At 24.6% G+C, this 16,863-nt stretch overlaps 1 protein-coding gene across 3 annotated transcripts in view; it reads left to right on the top strand.

Annotated features, from left to right (window-relative positions):
• Positions 1–14,760, top strand: part of LOC135925309 (T-box-containing protein 2-like) — a 35,174-nt gene extending 20,414 nt beyond the window's left edge. Inside the window, exons 3-7 of one of the 3 annotated variants that reach the window (XM_065460569.1) lie at positions 10,010–10,289; positions 10,829–10,999; positions 11,209–11,285; positions 11,389–11,510; positions 14,644–14,760. In XM_065460569.1, the coding sequence (XP_065316641.1) occupies positions 10,010–10,289; positions 10,829–10,999; positions 11,209–11,285; positions 11,389–11,510; positions 14,644–14,669 (676 nt within the window). In that variant the 3' untranslated portion in view covers positions 14,670–14,760. Of the gene's footprint in view, positions 1–10,009; positions 10,290–10,828; positions 11,000–11,208; positions 11,286–11,388; positions 11,511–11,858; positions 12,603–14,643 lie in introns of those variants that run through there. The other 2 variants (XM_065460568.1, XM_065460567.1) reach the window with 2 other exon arrangements.
• The last annotated feature ends 2,103 nt before the right edge of the window (positions 14,761–16,863 follow it).

Below are 16,863 nucleotides of genomic sequence, written 5' to 3' on the forward strand. Positions count from 1 at the left end.
CAATTTGCATCATTAAAATTTTATGGAGGTAAATTAGGAAGGTATCCCCTTAGTCAACAAACATACATGTAGAGCCCTGCATTGAAACTTACGACACTAATCCGTGAAAAAAAATTTCCCCCCTAAAGATCCAACTACAATTAATACCCGAAATTTTATTTTAGAAATAGATCCGAGAAAGTGCGATATTTGAAAGAAAGCGGAAAAAATCGATAAAGGTGAAGGATAAATAAATATGTTATTTTTGAAAATAATATATTAAAACAATCTAACCATCTATAAAACAAAAAAAAAAGAAGATTTTGTCAAGGTCCGATTCCCATCCAATCCAAAGTAATTTCTTTAAATCCAGGGTCCATATTCGATTCGTCAGGGTCCATATTCGATTCGTTAGGACTAGTGTTGTTAAACCGCCCGACTTGATTTATAAAAATGATTATTCAAAAGTTCAGCTAAAAATATGTTACGCAAACCTGGAGATTTCGCTCATAGATGGTAGAAAATTTGGCCATCTATTAAAGAAATCTCAAGGCTTACATAATATTATTTTGGCAAAAATCCTTATTTGGCCATTTTTTTTAAATCGACCCAAATTGGGCTGCTTAACAGCAGGTAGGACTGACTTGGATTGAATTCTGTCATCAATATTATAACAAATTATTTTATCTGCCATAGAAAATAGCTATGAATATATAATAAAAAAAACTTTAGTTATAGTTAAAGTCCGTGATCATTGTGGCGTGTTCATTAAATTCATTTTTATTTTTTAACATCATAAAATTAATAATTACTAAGATAAGCATAATTTAAAATGATCTGATAAAAAAACATATAGTTATGAAGCTTTCGAAATATTTATTCCGGAAGCTTCTGATCTCTCTCGATCTTTAATCTATGATAAAAAAAATATGAATATAATATTATAATATAGAAGGTTTTTTTAAAAGATAGTTTAACTTCTTAATATAATTTTCCTTTATATATAAATGTAAGCGTATCATATTGCATAAAAAAAATTACACAATTATTGTGCTCTGAAAAACGCTTGAATCAGGAACTTTGATCAGAGTTGCAATTTAATTCATTTAGCATTTGCCTCAAAAATATCTCAAGATAAATGCGAAGATCAAGTTTAGCGAAGATCAAAATCCTAGTAATTTAAGAAGAATGGGTGTTAAAAAATTATAAAAAATACTAGGAAAAGGTATGTAGTAAACTTTTACACTTATGCTTGCTTACACTCTTAAAAAAACCATTATAATTTTTTTTGTTTATGATAGCGTCTTTAATTTTTTTTTATGTGGGGCATATGTGTGTCAGAAAATTATTCATAAACATATAAAAGACAAATAGATTCATTTCTCTCTCTCTCATCTAAAACTATTTTCCTAACTTACTCTTTTCCTTGAACAATGGAAAACCGTGTGAGAAAAAAGAGAGTAAGGTAAAAGAGAATCTGTTTATATGACAATTCAGCGAAGCCTTTTTTTTATGGAAGATGCGAAGATTTCTTCGAAGATAATTTTGTAGAAAAGATAAACACACGAAAGATCACAAAGGGTATGAATTTGCGCAAATGTATATATAATCGAAAATGAATTTCCGTGAATATGCGTAACCTTTAAATACATATTTTCGAGTATGTATATTAAATTTCGCTAGTCGTTAAGGAATTATTATTATTTTTTTGTTAATTAATTTTTTGAAAAATTAAATGTTTGATATAATGTAGTTAATGTATATTACAGATTTTTTTTGAAAATTTAGCTGGGAATGTCTTGCTCACTTTATTTAGAATTTATTTTTAATAATTGGTCTATTTAAGTTAAGATGTCGATCTAAAAAAAAATCCACTAGACCTGTAGTGTTTTTAATACAATCGAAATCGTTTAATTGTGCATCGGTTAAAAAAAAATAGGATTTTTAATGCTAAATACATTTGGTATAGTGAATGAAATCAGTAAATATGCATTATCAATTATTTCAGGTCAAAATGAAAATATTTTTGTATCCATTATATTGGGTTTGTATATTAAATATTAACTAAAAATGATTTTGAAATTTAAATAATTCACACATTAACATAATTTTTCATTTATATCTGAATATTTTTATAAATTTGTAATATTATATATCAATAAAGCATTGTGCATCAAAATATAGGAATTAAATTTATCTTATCTTAGTACACTTAATATTAATAAACCAGATTAGACTTTTCCAAGCGATGCTAATGCAAGCCTCGGGTTTGTGGCTTGTTTTACTAAAATCTATTAGGATAAATAGTCAGTATATAATTAAATAGGTAAAGGATCGAGGTATATCTCATGGTATTTTCTAAATTCAGATACAACGGTTATTATTGGGTTCTTGCTGACTTTATCCATAATTACCCTAACTACCCCCGGTCTCCTCTTATCATATGGAATTTATTGTAAGAATTCGATATTACAGATAGTAAAATATTCTATTCGAAAAATTTTGGACAAACATATTGGCGGACATTCTTAACATTTTCTTAGGGTAAAATACTTTTTGCGGTAATGCATTCTTTCGTTACAATTAAGTGAATTCTCAAATCACATGGATTAAGATAGTGCTGTAAAGTAACGTAGTTGTTTTTTTAAAAAAAGGGAAGGCCGTTTGTTACCTTTTTAAAAAATAAGAAGGGACATGTTGCCTTTTTTCAAGGTAACTAAAAAAAAGTAAGGCGTTTATTTTTTTGAAGTAACGTTTACTGCACAAGATTAAAGACAACATCTAGAAGGCTATATAAATTTTTGTCATTTATTTAAAAAAAACTTTGAAAAATGAAGAAGAATTTTTTTTTGTATAAAAGTCACAAAACAAAAAAAAATACCGCAAAATATTATATTATAAATAATAAGTATATATTTTATTATATTTAGCCGTAATTTCGTTTCTTTATGAGAAATAAAATTTTAAAACTATTTTATTACATATTATTATACATTTTTTTGAGGTGTGAAAATTTACTTTTAAAAGACTTTTTTCAAAAAATAAAAATTTTTGTTATTTTTTTTTAGACTCCTAATAATTTTTTTTATTATTATTTAAAATATCAACCTCAAATTATGGCCATATCCTTATCTTGAACCATTTTAGATAGATCCATTTCCTACAAAATTCCTATTTCAAGTGTTTATCGAAATGTTCTATTCATTGCCTACCTCTAAATTCTGACCAAAATATAATAACGAATGGTCACCTTTTTGGAGGTTCGAATTTAAGTTTATAAATATAAACATTTTTAATAACATAATATAATATAATAATATAAAAATGTAATTTTTTTATTATATATTTATAAATTTTATTATGCGTAATTTTTTTTTTTTTAAATAAAGATATTTTTATAAAGCTTAAAATGCCGACAAAAATTTACCAAAATAAAAAAAATTAACTTGAAAGTTTTATAGTGTCTAATAATATTTTTTACGAGAATAGAAAGGTATATTGAAATTACAATTTTTTTAAATTATTTCATAAATCTATTGGGCGTTTTTTTAAAAAAAATCATTTTCTTAAAAAGTAACATAGTAATAGTATAAATAGTTAAAATTTTTATATACGGTGAAACTTCCATAAGGTTACATACCATTCAAGAATAGAATACTTTTTGTTCAACATAGAAAGGGGTATGTGTATATAGGAAATTGTGATAGGATTATGGGAGGGGAGAGACTGATTTAAAAATATAGTTAGGTATTGGCTAAATTTCGTTAATTCTACTCAATCTACAGGCGCGTGCCGGTGAAAATCCGTTAACAATTTCGCGTTTTAATTTATATTAGTTTGCCATATTTAAAAACACTGAGGTCAAATTGATAGTTTTTGGCAAAAACTAGGTATATCCGATTTTTTAGAAGCCTGAAAACTAAACGGGTAAAAACATACTAATTCCCCAACTATACCTAAAAGTGGTTAAATAAAGTTATTTTTTTAGTCCTTCCAATATTATAATATATTTTATTTAAAACTAAATAATATAAAATTTATAGGCGGGTAGGAGAAATCTGTATTAGTGTTGTTAAAAAGATGTGATTCGAGACTCCGACCCAAAATTCGGGTCGTGTTTATAGACCTTGATCCGAGTCGAAGCCGAAACAAATGACCACGATCTAAAATCTGTGTCGATTTTTTTGACCTCGAATCAAAGTTTGAGGGCTTTTAAGCTTCTGGAGTCACAATATGCCTGCAGTTATAATAAAGGGGTATGCAGGAGGATTATATATAAAAAAATTGCTAACATATCGGGAAACCGAAATTTTAGGTCAGATCTGGTTTTGAAAGCCCGACCCAGATTTTTTATTTATGATTATTTAGCTGCCGGGTCCAGGATTTTTAAAATTTTATTATTTTGATTGCTGCATTTTGTAAAATTTTCCTATGGAAAATCGAAAAATATGCGCAGGACTGAGAATTTGTGGGCCTGGCCTCACCAAATATTTGGACTCCCCAGCGAAATAATGCGGATTTTGAGTTTTTTGCTATTTCCATATTGAAATAATTTTTTTTGGAGCATTAAAAATTTATTAGAACTAATCATCATATAAAATTTATTAGAACTAATCATCATATAAAATTTATTAGAACTAATCATCCTATAAAATTTATTAGAACTAATTATATTTGAAAATATGATAATTTCGAACACAAATAATAAAATAATGGAAAATACAAAATATTAAGCGAATATAATATGGTTAGAAAATATTATAGCCCGATATGTAAATCAAAATAAAATATAAAATTAAACATTTTATAATTTGAAAGTTAGTCAAAATATTGTTCATAAATGAAAAGTTAATCTTCTTTACGATTGCGCCAATTTTTTAATATTTATTTTGTGTTGGGGATTAGACCTCAATGAGTAAAGATAGTCTATTCAATCAATTTTAAGATGTCATGCTTTTTATATAGGTTTTTACCGTAATGAAGAAAAGGTTCTATCATTTGTGCTTGTACTTATTGGTATCATTGCCAAAATATACAGCAAATGCTTTCACTGTATTTCTTGGAGGGTTATCTACAAAAATGTATCTTTCATATTATTTAAATTCTGAAATTAATTGGTTTTCAGATACATTTATATCCTTTCAAAAATATTTGATACGCTGGCTACGCGCCTGACATTATGCATAGATAAAGAAAAGAATTATGGTATCTAATTGGTCAGTTTTTTTGCCGTGATGGTCAATCTATCGATGAGTTATATTAATCCCATATTTAATAAGACCAGCCATAACGCAACAATTTAGCTTATAGTTATTTTGATTATTTTTATAAATTAATATATCGTAATATTTAACTATACCAATAATTAACAATTAAGGCATTTAGTTTATACATTTAAATGAAATCATTTAATTTTTGTTACAAAAAAATAATACTGAAATTTTTTTTGCACCATAAAAAAGTTTTAATCATTAAGCTTATAATTTCCTCATTCATTAAATAGCTTGGCTCTCTTATAATAAAATTAAAAGTTTTATTTTTAGCTTTTTATATATTATGAAATGATATTATATGATTTGAAAAATTTTTGAAATCAAAACTTAATTTCATATATCTTTTGTTTTAGAAGAAAAAATAGAATATTAATTCCCCGAAAAAGTTTTATAACTTCTTATTATTATACATTTTAAAAATTTCCTTTTTTTAAAAGATTTAATTTAATTTTATTTATTTTTAAAGTAAGAAATTATCTTTATGGTTAAATTCAATTTTTTTTATGTCTTAGATTTTCTTTTAACGAGTATATATTATGTGATTATCTCGTCTTTAAGGAAAAACCGTTATAGAGAATACAATTTATAAGTATAGAGGAAAAAACCTTTATAGAGAATGATTCTATAGAGATTTATTCTGTACAAAATTTATTTTATAGAAAAACTTTTATAAGGAAAACAATTTATGGTGACTATCGCTTTATATAAAAACTATAGAAAATTTATTTTATAGAGAAAACAATTATATAGAATACCATTCATAGAAAATTATTTTACGGAGATTGTAGTTTATATGGTATCATTTTGCAGTTAATTATTTTATAGAGAATGATTTATAAATAAAATATTTCCCCATTTTATCGAGAATCCTTTTTATATAGAGTTATTGAAAATGTTTTTTAGAATATGCACTCTTACATATTGGTGTATCCATGATTCTATTTTTGAATCGGTTTGAAAGCCCTTTTACTAAATAAGCCAGAGGAAATCAAATATGTTGAACTGCTCATTTTTAAAAACTGCTAACCCAATATTTTAGCCATTGAATATTACACTAACTTCAAGATTTTGTTAATAGATGCCCAAACCTTCTATCTATGATAAAAGTCTTTTGTTAGCAGTTTTTAAAAATGGAGCCGTTTAATAACACTAAAATTAAATATAATATTAAGAAAAGTTGAGTATAAGATAGCGGGTATCTTTGTATCTTTAAAACTAAAATTTTCCGTTTGAAAATTGTTTTTTGAACACCGTTGGGTAAAATATTTTACCACTAAGTTACTCAAATCTAGAGAAACTACTGTATAAGAAGCTCTCTACTTTTTAAATATTACATTTTTATGTAAATTTGTAGACAAATATCAAAAAAACTAAGAAAATAAAATATTTAAGTAAAATCTAAAAGCGAAACTAGATAAAAACAATCTAAATTTCATAAGTAATTATTATTGCCCTAGACAATCTTCGGAGGTTGGAAAATACAACAGTAATAAATTAAATCATATTAAATATTTGATTATTATTTATTATATTTTATAATTTTAATACTTTTCATTATTTATTCTCTTATCTAAATTTCCCAAAGGATGAAAAAATAAAGTAAGAGTTACAATTTCCGTTACTTAAAAAAATATAACTGAAATTCTTTGTTTCATATTTAAAATTGCAACAAAATCAGGAAAATGCAATTTTGAAAAAAATGCCTTTATTCTTGTTGATTGCCATTCTATAGATTATTGTTGCAAAATTTTAAGACGATATTCTTAAAAAAATTTATTATTTTTTTTTTTCCTAAAAAAGATATTATAATATTACAATAATAAAATTGTGCTTATTTAAATTTTCCTAATATAAAATATAAATGGGTATAGAATTATTTCAATGCAAAAATTCCTTCAAATTGGGTTGTTTTACCCTTCTTTATATTTAATCTCATTAGAATTTTAAGTATTAAAGCCATTTGGCAAATTTTACTTTTTGTGTTTAACCACTAAAGGTTTTGAGGGTTAAAATTTAAGAAGTAACGATCTTAAGAAAAATTTTCATAAAAAAAACATGCAACAAATATCTAAGGTATAGAAAATGTGAAAGCAATAAGATTGAAAAAGAGTTATATATATTTAGCAAGCATTGTTCTTATACTCTAAGAAAAATGATTGGCGTCGTTAATTTTTATCATTTTGAAGACTCGATTTCTTTAAAAGTCGTTCTTCTAATTAAATTTAGGACTGACCCGTAGGACATAAGGAATAACAGAGTGATCATAAGTTCAGGCCTACGCTTTATCCCGTGTAAATGTCAAACTTTTATAAATCTTTTTCCTCTAACTTAGTTATTAATAAACGAGTTAATAATCTCAATTTCAAAATTATTTAATATAATGTTATATTATAATACTTATTAGTTATCATTATTAAAAAAAATGATTTTTATCTCAACAATTTTCTATTAATTTTTTTTCTCTTAGAAGAGAAAATAGGACTAAAACTTATTATATCATTTCAATCTTATTAATAATTTTGTAGATGGTTAAAAATATTAATCTTTTTAAGTTTAAATTATATAATTTTATATTATATAATAATATCATATAAATATAATATTATTATTATCTTCTCTCTTTATTATCTATCAGTAATCCTTAATTTAGCTTTAAATTTCCCGTTTTTTAATAGAAAAAATATTACAAAGTTATAATATAATTAATCTTTTTCCATCTCTAAGTATAAATAAGTTATAACTTATAAGTATAATAAATTTCTTCATCTTTTGTGTGTATTTCGTAATTTAATTCGTATTTAATATTGTTTTTCGAAATTAGATAATATTTTACTAAAATTGTTAATTCTTAAGCCCCCCCCCCATTTCCCCTCCTTTTTACAAATAATTTATGTTTAATAAGTTTTTATAATTGAAATCATATTTTATTTATTTTTGTTTAATTCATAATCTAATTCTTCTTTACGAGAATTATCTAGTAAAAACATGTCTTCATTTAAAACTTTTAGCCCTCGAGTGATTTGCCAAAAAAAAAATTGGATAAATTATCAATTAAAAATGAACATTTTTGGATAATTTGAATTTTAAGCTTAATCTTTACTTTTATTCTAAGCTCAAATTAGGCAAAATTTCATTGTATATTAATAATATTGGTAATCTTATACAATTACAAATAAATATTTTATTAAGCATTTCGAATATTTTAAGATCAAATCAATATAAAAAATATATATTTGATACTATTAATTTTTTGAGTTATAATAATTAGTTTTAATATAGTATTTATAAAGAAACAGATTAATATTTCTCAAATTTTTTCCCCCACTAAAAAACGATAAAACCACGAATGAATGATGAACGCTTAAGTGCACAATTAAGTAAAATGCTAATATAGTAAGGGAGATCGGGGTTAAATTCTCCATAAATAATTTCAGTGCTATAAAAAATAGATGAAATAAATTTTCTAATATCTTTAAACGTAGTTATATTCTTTACATATATCTCTACTGTAGAAATAAATATTTAAGTAAAAAAATTAATTTTTTTGTTAATATAAAATTTAAAAAAAATAAAAATTTAAGCATTATGAATAATATCCGGGGTACCTATTACCCTTTAGCGTTGCGTGTCAATAGCACTTCTTTATTTTTAGATTTTAAAAATTTTTTTATATAAAAATGTTAATCCTATAAATAAATGAGATAAATTATCGAATATGTTAAATTTACCATGTCCATCTCTATTATATATAAACTTGTTACCAGTTAAAACATAATTTCCAAAAATAAGTCAATCAGCTAAACTCTGGCTTTTAATGTTTTTATAAATTTGAATTTCTTTTATTTAAAATAATCCATACTTAAAAATGGCTAATACGCACCCCGCCAAAACCTGCCCCATGTCTTCACATTTGATTAAATTTAATTTCAAGAAAATAAATTATCATAAATTATTTTTTCATACATGATAAAATTTTCAGATAAATATAAAAATTATGCGGTTAAAGTAAATGTTTTAAAAAATATATATTTTATTGAAAAGAAGGAGAAAATTAAACCGGTTATTGCTATGGGAATTTTTTTATATTGTGAAAATAATTTTTTGCAACATTTTGTCATTTTATAAATTAAATCGAATTTCCTTAGTTACAGACTGGTATAAGTCATAAGCCAGCCGAATTATATTTTTTTTCAAAAAATAATTTTTGTTTTTTAAACCATTTAAATTGTTTTCTTTTAAATTCTAAATATATAGTTAATTATTTTTAAATATTATTAGCTGATACTTATTATTTCAAAAAAATATTGTTTATAATTTCTTTTTAATATATTTAAGGTAGATGAGGGTGTGGATGGTGGTAAAAAAATCTTGTTCATAAAACAGAGCAAATTTGTCAATAGGGTGTCCCTCCATGCTCACACTAAGAGCATGAGTAGTTTAGGGAAAAAGTAACAAAAGTAAATACGACAAAAATAATAAGATATGTCACTATGGATATATTACAAATTAAAGTTATAAAATACATCGAATATTTAGCAACATCATAATATTAATAATAAATTTAAATATCAGTATAAAGAACATTTTTTCGCAAAATATTATAAAAGTTTGATACATTTTTTCCTTGAGGAGTTTTTATATCTCCATCCACCGGTATATTCTCCTACAAAGACTAGGCAAACAACCAAATTCGCACGTTATATAATAAGTATATTATATAAATTATCGGTTTTTTTGAATAAACAAAAAAAATGTAGGAGAATGTTTCCAACGATAAGGGTCAATTTTAGCGGGCCTGGAATAAAACCTCAAAGCAAATATTTAGTGTTATTGGATATAGCTCCCGTCGATAACAAACGTTACAGATACGCGTATCATAGATCATCTTGGTTGGTCGCTGGAAAGGCCGATCCTATAGTAAATGATAGGATTTACGTTCACCCCGATTCCCCCTTTACTGGAGAACAGTTGGGCAAACAGATTGTATCCTTCGAAAAGCTTAAATTAACCAATAATGAAACGGATAAAAATGGACATGTAAATTTTATATGATTGAGCATAATATATAATGGGGATAACTTTTTTTAATAGTATACACCTATAGGCTTGAGATATGATGCAAAAGGGGTGCAAAAATTAATCATCAATATTTTTTCTGATATTTTGGAACTTTGTTTAAATTCAATAACTTTTAAGGTTAACATATAAATCATGGAGACTATTTATAGCTAATAAATCACTCTTGTCAGCCGAAATCTTTTTAAGTTTATAAGGAAAAGTCTCTCATAATTTCTAATTTAATTGAGAATTTGAAAAAAAAAGAATTCATTTAAAAAATCTTTAGATATTTGAAGAGCAATTTCAAACTCTGATATTTTTTAGGAAGACTGGATGATAAGGGATACCATAATAGCAGTGCCATAAAATAATTATAATAAATTATCCCAAAGTGTATACATTTTTTACAATTTATAGCAAAGATTAATCCTTTTTTTAAAATGGAATTAATTGTAAATATATACCATATAATATATTAACTATACTCCTTTTTTTTAAATTACATAATAAATTGGCAGATAATTCTAAATTCTATGCACAAATACCAACCTAGATTACATTTAATCTTGTGCAACAATAATAATTATACATTCGATCCTTTAAAAACTCCCTTGAAGGATAGAGTTCGTAAAACCTTTATTTTCAAAGAAACCATCTTTACTGCCGTTACAGCTTATCAAAATCAATTGGTATATTTGTCAAAATTTTTTTAAATTCGGTTAGATATCATTGATGAGATGAACAATTGTTAGTTAAGGTTATGTTTGGGTTGCTTATATTGATCTATTAAGGTAGAATCAAAGTGAGTACGGTTAAAACTGTATTGCTATAAATATTAGTTATCATTATCATTAAGTAAGAACTCATAATCCAATTTTAAAAAAATATGTAATTGTAGATTACAAAATTGAAAATAGATAGTAACCCATTCGCTAAAGGATTTAGGGATTCTTCGCGAATAAATGATTTTGAAAGGTATATATATCCTTTTTACTTCTCTCATATCATATTTTATTTGATATTAATTTTTTTTTCGTTTTCTAAATTTTTTCTTTTTTATATGTTATATATAAAAAAGGGATGGTTTTGATTCCTTTTTCCATCACGACTCTATTCGCAGACAACTTTTTTACGGCCAACCCGAAAAATCTTTGCAATATTTCAACCATTATCTTATCAATCCCGCCTATAAGGACTACGGTATGATCACCATGAAATTGCCACTCAGGGTCCATAAATTTGGGATTTTAAATACAAAATTATTATTGGTTATTTAATTCCGTAGAATGGCTAACTTTTTTGATTAAAGTCATTCAAATTTTCTCAATGGACTCATAATTTAAAATGCCAAAAGTAGAAAACATGTGTAAATTAAATGATTTCTAAGAGGCAAAACTAAATTTTTTAAAGGGGGAGTAACAGGTTATAAGTACCAGAGACCTAGACCGCCTTAAGCTCATGGACCAGACCAAAATATTCGGGCCGGGATTGGTTTAAAAAAAAAATATTTATAAACTAAATTCTGAAATTTTTATATAATACTTTCAGTAAAGTACCAACATTCCATATCAGAACGAATGTTTAAGAATTGGCATAATAGCATGTTCACTAATCCGAACTTATTCCTCTCGATCTACTCTCCTAATGCTAATATGACGGATATCCCTTATCACACATCCTTCGCCCCTCAAATAGCTTCCGATGGAAGCTTAACTATTACTACCACAATAACACATCCTAAAAATAATATCAATTTTAAAGAAAATCTCTCAAATTGCAAAACAAATCCCCTTATTTTTTCAAAAGACAGTGTAATGTCAGATGAGTCAAATGATCCTGATGAAGAACAACACACTCAAAATGGTCTAAACAAATCGAATGATAAAAATCTGGAATCAAATAAAATCCGATTTGACCCATACGAGTATACTTCAAGGAACTCGCCCAACTCTGACATTTCGCCTATATTTAATCACAGAAATGCACTTAACAAATGGAATACAGACAGTTCTTACAAATATCATTCGACCTTTCACCCTTAATAATGTGTTATATTATATACTTGTAAAAACTAGAGATAATATTTAATTTATTTTATATTTAAATTTAAAATGTTAATTATTTTCTTTAAAATGGCACTACATTGCAATAGTGTATAAGTATATTATGTAATATATTATATTATATTAGAATAAATTTGTACACATGTATAATTTATACTAAACTTTCTAATTATATACTTTATTTTTTAAAAGATGTTATTTTACAAATTTAGAAAAATTTATTCTTATAATATACCTACCAAACGACGAAATAAGCATAGATAATTTGAAATTCAAATAAATATTTCCATGAAAGTTTGGCGTTTCATAGGCGTATCCAGGATTATGCCAAGGGAGGGGAAACTAGCATTTACTTTTACTAATTTTTCTTTCAAATTCTTTTTTACAGTGATATATTGTATACATTTTTTGGGGAAAGGGTAGAGGGGTGGGTCGGGATTGTAAAGGGTAAATTTTTTATTAGCTTGAAATCATATTTAAAAAATAGGCAAATTAACGATGTGGTTCCTCCCCCCCCCCTATTGTTACGCGCCTGAGGCGTGTTAATGTGTTTCGTTTTTCATTCCATTGATTGATTGTCGAAATATAAGCGGTAATTAAAATACATTAATAAACAAATGACCCTATCCCTTTAAAAAAGATTTAGACAAAATATATTTTAACCGAGAACCTTCTCTCTAGCTAATCGACGAAAAGCTCATTTTAAAACAAAGCAAAAAATGTTTACATTTCTTTTCTCCAAAATTAGTAGATTATAATTGTTCTTATATAATAACTCCACTCTTCCTCTTATGATAGATAAACATAAATTCCATATGGCTTCATTCTTCTTATTTTCTTTTAAATTAATTTAATTTAATGTGTGTTTTATTAAATTTATATTGAAAGAAAGAAAAAAATTGGTAACATTTTAACAAAATGAATAATAATTTGATTTCATTAAGAATCTATATGAATATGATTCTCTAAATGTATTTGAAGAGTGTTAGAGTGCACATACATTTTATTATAAATTATTTATAAATTCATTCATCACCATCTCTATTTTATATTTTTATAAGGATATAATTTTTAGTGCGTAGCTTAAATTTTCCAAAATAAAACCATGTTTTTAAAGGTTTCTTTTTAATAGAATTATAGATTAGATTTTTCATAATTATTTTTTTTGTTAAATTATTTCGTTGATAAAATCATAATGTGGCAAAAAATATCTATCTCATCTGATGAAAGAGTCCATAGGGGAATTCAATTTTTTTTTCACAATATCAATAATATCATATCTTTTCTCTTTATTTATTTTAAAAGTATATAATTATTTAATAATTTTGATTTATTTAATTATAATCTATTATATATATATATATACGTCCCCTTTGGAAGACTCCAACCATACCCTGGGAATTGAATAAGGGGTTAAGACATAATTTTATGCATATGCATGAATCAATTTATATTTCAATGTCGATTCTGATCCCATTGAAATCTTAAAATTTTAAACAGGTTTTGGATGTAACTTTAATAATAAAAAAAACATTTAAAAAATGGGTAATATACATTGTAAATAAAAATGCAATCTTTCTGTTAACATAAAATAATTTACTAAATAAAGTTCAAATTTTATTCAAATACAAGTATACGACTTGGGTGGATATATTTCAAATTTATTTTAAGATATATAAAATAGAGACAGAGTTCTGTAGTACCGGGAATACTTTTATCTAAGATATGAGATCCTTTTGTATCTTGTGCTCAGTATTTTTTTGGCATTCGATATCTGTATCTATATCGAAGATGCTGTTTTTTTTAATCGCGTGTTATTAAACTTAAAGATCTGATTTCCCGGAAATGCATTCCAATATGTATAGACCACTCTTTAAATTTCAGACAATTTTGTGACCAACTATTGAAGAAACCTTAATTTATATTGATTTTTTCATAATTCCCATATTTTGATGTAAATTAAAATTTCTTTAAAAGTTCATTGTAAAATTGTCTGAAATTTATAGGAGGGTATTAGTAGTGTTTGCAGTAAAAAAAAACGCCTTAGTAAATAATATTTTATTCTTTTGCACATAAATTATTATGTATATTATATTTGTATGGGAGACTGGGGCTAGTCCAATAGATTTTGAAAAATTGCCTATAACTCTTATGTTTTTATTAGATATTTTAAAGTACTATATAAATCAATACCTATAATTATACTCTATAAAGGTGCCATATAAATATTTTATAGTATATAATTATATTTTTATTTTTTGTAAAAGTAGAAATTTTGCCCAACAAGCCCCAATAGCGGGATTCGACAAACCACTACAAGGGGTTTCCTAAACCAATATAGGCTATAATGAATTGAAATGCATTTAAATAATTAATAATGATACGTATACAATATTTTATTATTTTATTGTTGAACATATCACAATACTGTTTAAATTGATAATTATATATAAAAATTGGAACTTAATTTTTGTTAATTTAATAAATATTTTTGACATATAAAAATAAGGTTCTTAAGGATAGATTATGATTTCTTAGCATAAATCTTAAATATTGATCATACACTACTATGAAATTTTTTCATAAGATTTTAAAATATATTTTTCATAATTGAGGTGAGCTCTAAATTGACTATTCATGATTGAAATAATATCTAAACAAAATAAATACTCATGCAAATTATAAAAGAGGTTTAAAACTTTCCTATAAAATTTAATTTATATATAAATGATTATATAATTTATTAATAATTAAAATTTGGTCATGTAAAAATCTTTTGAATTTTCAAAATTTATTTATTAAATAAAATTTTTAATAATTTTTTGCTTATAGATGCATACTAATAAAAGATAAATTAGGATAAAATTTAAACCATCTAGACTATTTTTTAAAATGAGAATAGCCAAACTCCAGGGTTTACCTAATCCCAGTCTCCCCTACATTTTATATTAAGAAATATATAATCAAATTCTGTATTAAAAAATGGAATATCATTTATGATGTCTAAATATAAAAAGATATTATGGCATTAAAATTTGAAGCTTTTTTATACCCTAATCACAAATATTTTTTATTTTTTATTCTTTTCTATTATCATACATAATTTATTTAAATATAAAATAGTAACTAATGAATATTTAATTTATATTATTGAATAGATATATAATAATGTATCATATTTGTAAGAATAATTTGATTGTTCCGGCTAGCCCTGAGTCTATAGCTCCTAGTTGCTAATATAATTAATACCTTCTAAAAATATATTTAAACGTGATATATGATTTTGAAATTTTCTGAAATGTGAAAAGAGGGTTTTATTTATGTAAATTTTAAATAACTGAGTTATATAAAAAATTTTCAGCTCAATTATAGGGGAGACAGGGGTTAGTTGATTTTTACAAAATTGGCTATGTCTCTTGGTTTTTTTAGATAATATAAAAAATAATATATGATTAGATACCTAAAACTATACTCTATAAAGGTGCCTTATAAAAATTTTAAGAATATAATCATTTTTTTTTAAATTCTATTTTTTGTAAAAGTGATAATTTTGTCTTACAAGCCCCAATAGCGGGGTGAGGCAAACCACTTCAAGGGGCTTCCTAAATCATTGGTTTTAGAACATAATTAATTGAAATAATTTTTTTTTATTAATAATGATACAATAGTATAATTTTATTGTTTTATTGTTCAAAATAACAATAATACTTATAAATTGAAGTTAATTATATATAAAAATTGAAACTTTATTTTGGTTAATTTAATAAACATTTTGAATGTAAAAAAATAAGGATCTTAAGAATAGATTATCATTTCTTAGCATAAATTCTAAATACCAATCATAAACAGCCATAAAATTGCCTTTTCAAGATTTAGAATTTTTTTTTATTATTAACTGACATAATTGACATGTATAGTTTAGCAAGCCCCGCTAGCGCTAAATTGACAAATAATCATTTAAATAATGTAAAACTTTCTCAAATTAAAGAAGAGTGTTTAAACTTTGCTATAAAATTTAATTTACATATAAATGATTATATTTAATTAAAAATTAAAATTCTGTCATGTAAAAATTTTTTGAAAATTTCATCAAAATTTTATTTCTTAAATAAAATTTTTGATAATTAATTATTTCAAAATATATTTTATCCATAGATGTATACTAATGAAAACTATATTAAGATAAAATTTTAACCTTCTGGTGTATTTAATTTTAAAATGAGATTAAATGGTTTGCCAAGCCCCGGTTTACCTAAGCCCAGTCTCCCCTACATATTATAAAATGCTATTACATAATTAAATTTGAATTTCTAAACATATCTAATTTTAATTAAAATCCGCTGAACTGACAAACCCCTTGTGCCGACTAGCCTTGGTCCCTCCTAGAACACCGAATATCAACCACTTCAACATCTTCCTGGTTGATAAAAAATTATTATATGGCTAAAGATTTATTTAGAATATTATTTTGACGAAATATTTTAAACCAC

The sequence above is a fragment of the Gordionus sp. m RMFG-2023 genome, chromosome 2 (assembly GCF_954871325.1).
Source record: "Gordionus sp. m RMFG-2023 chromosome 2, tfGorSpeb1-WG-v2, whole genome shotgun sequence".
Lineage (NCBI taxonomy): Eukaryota > Metazoa > Nematomorpha > Gordioida > Chordodea > Parachordodidae > Gordionus > Gordionus sp. m RMFG-2023.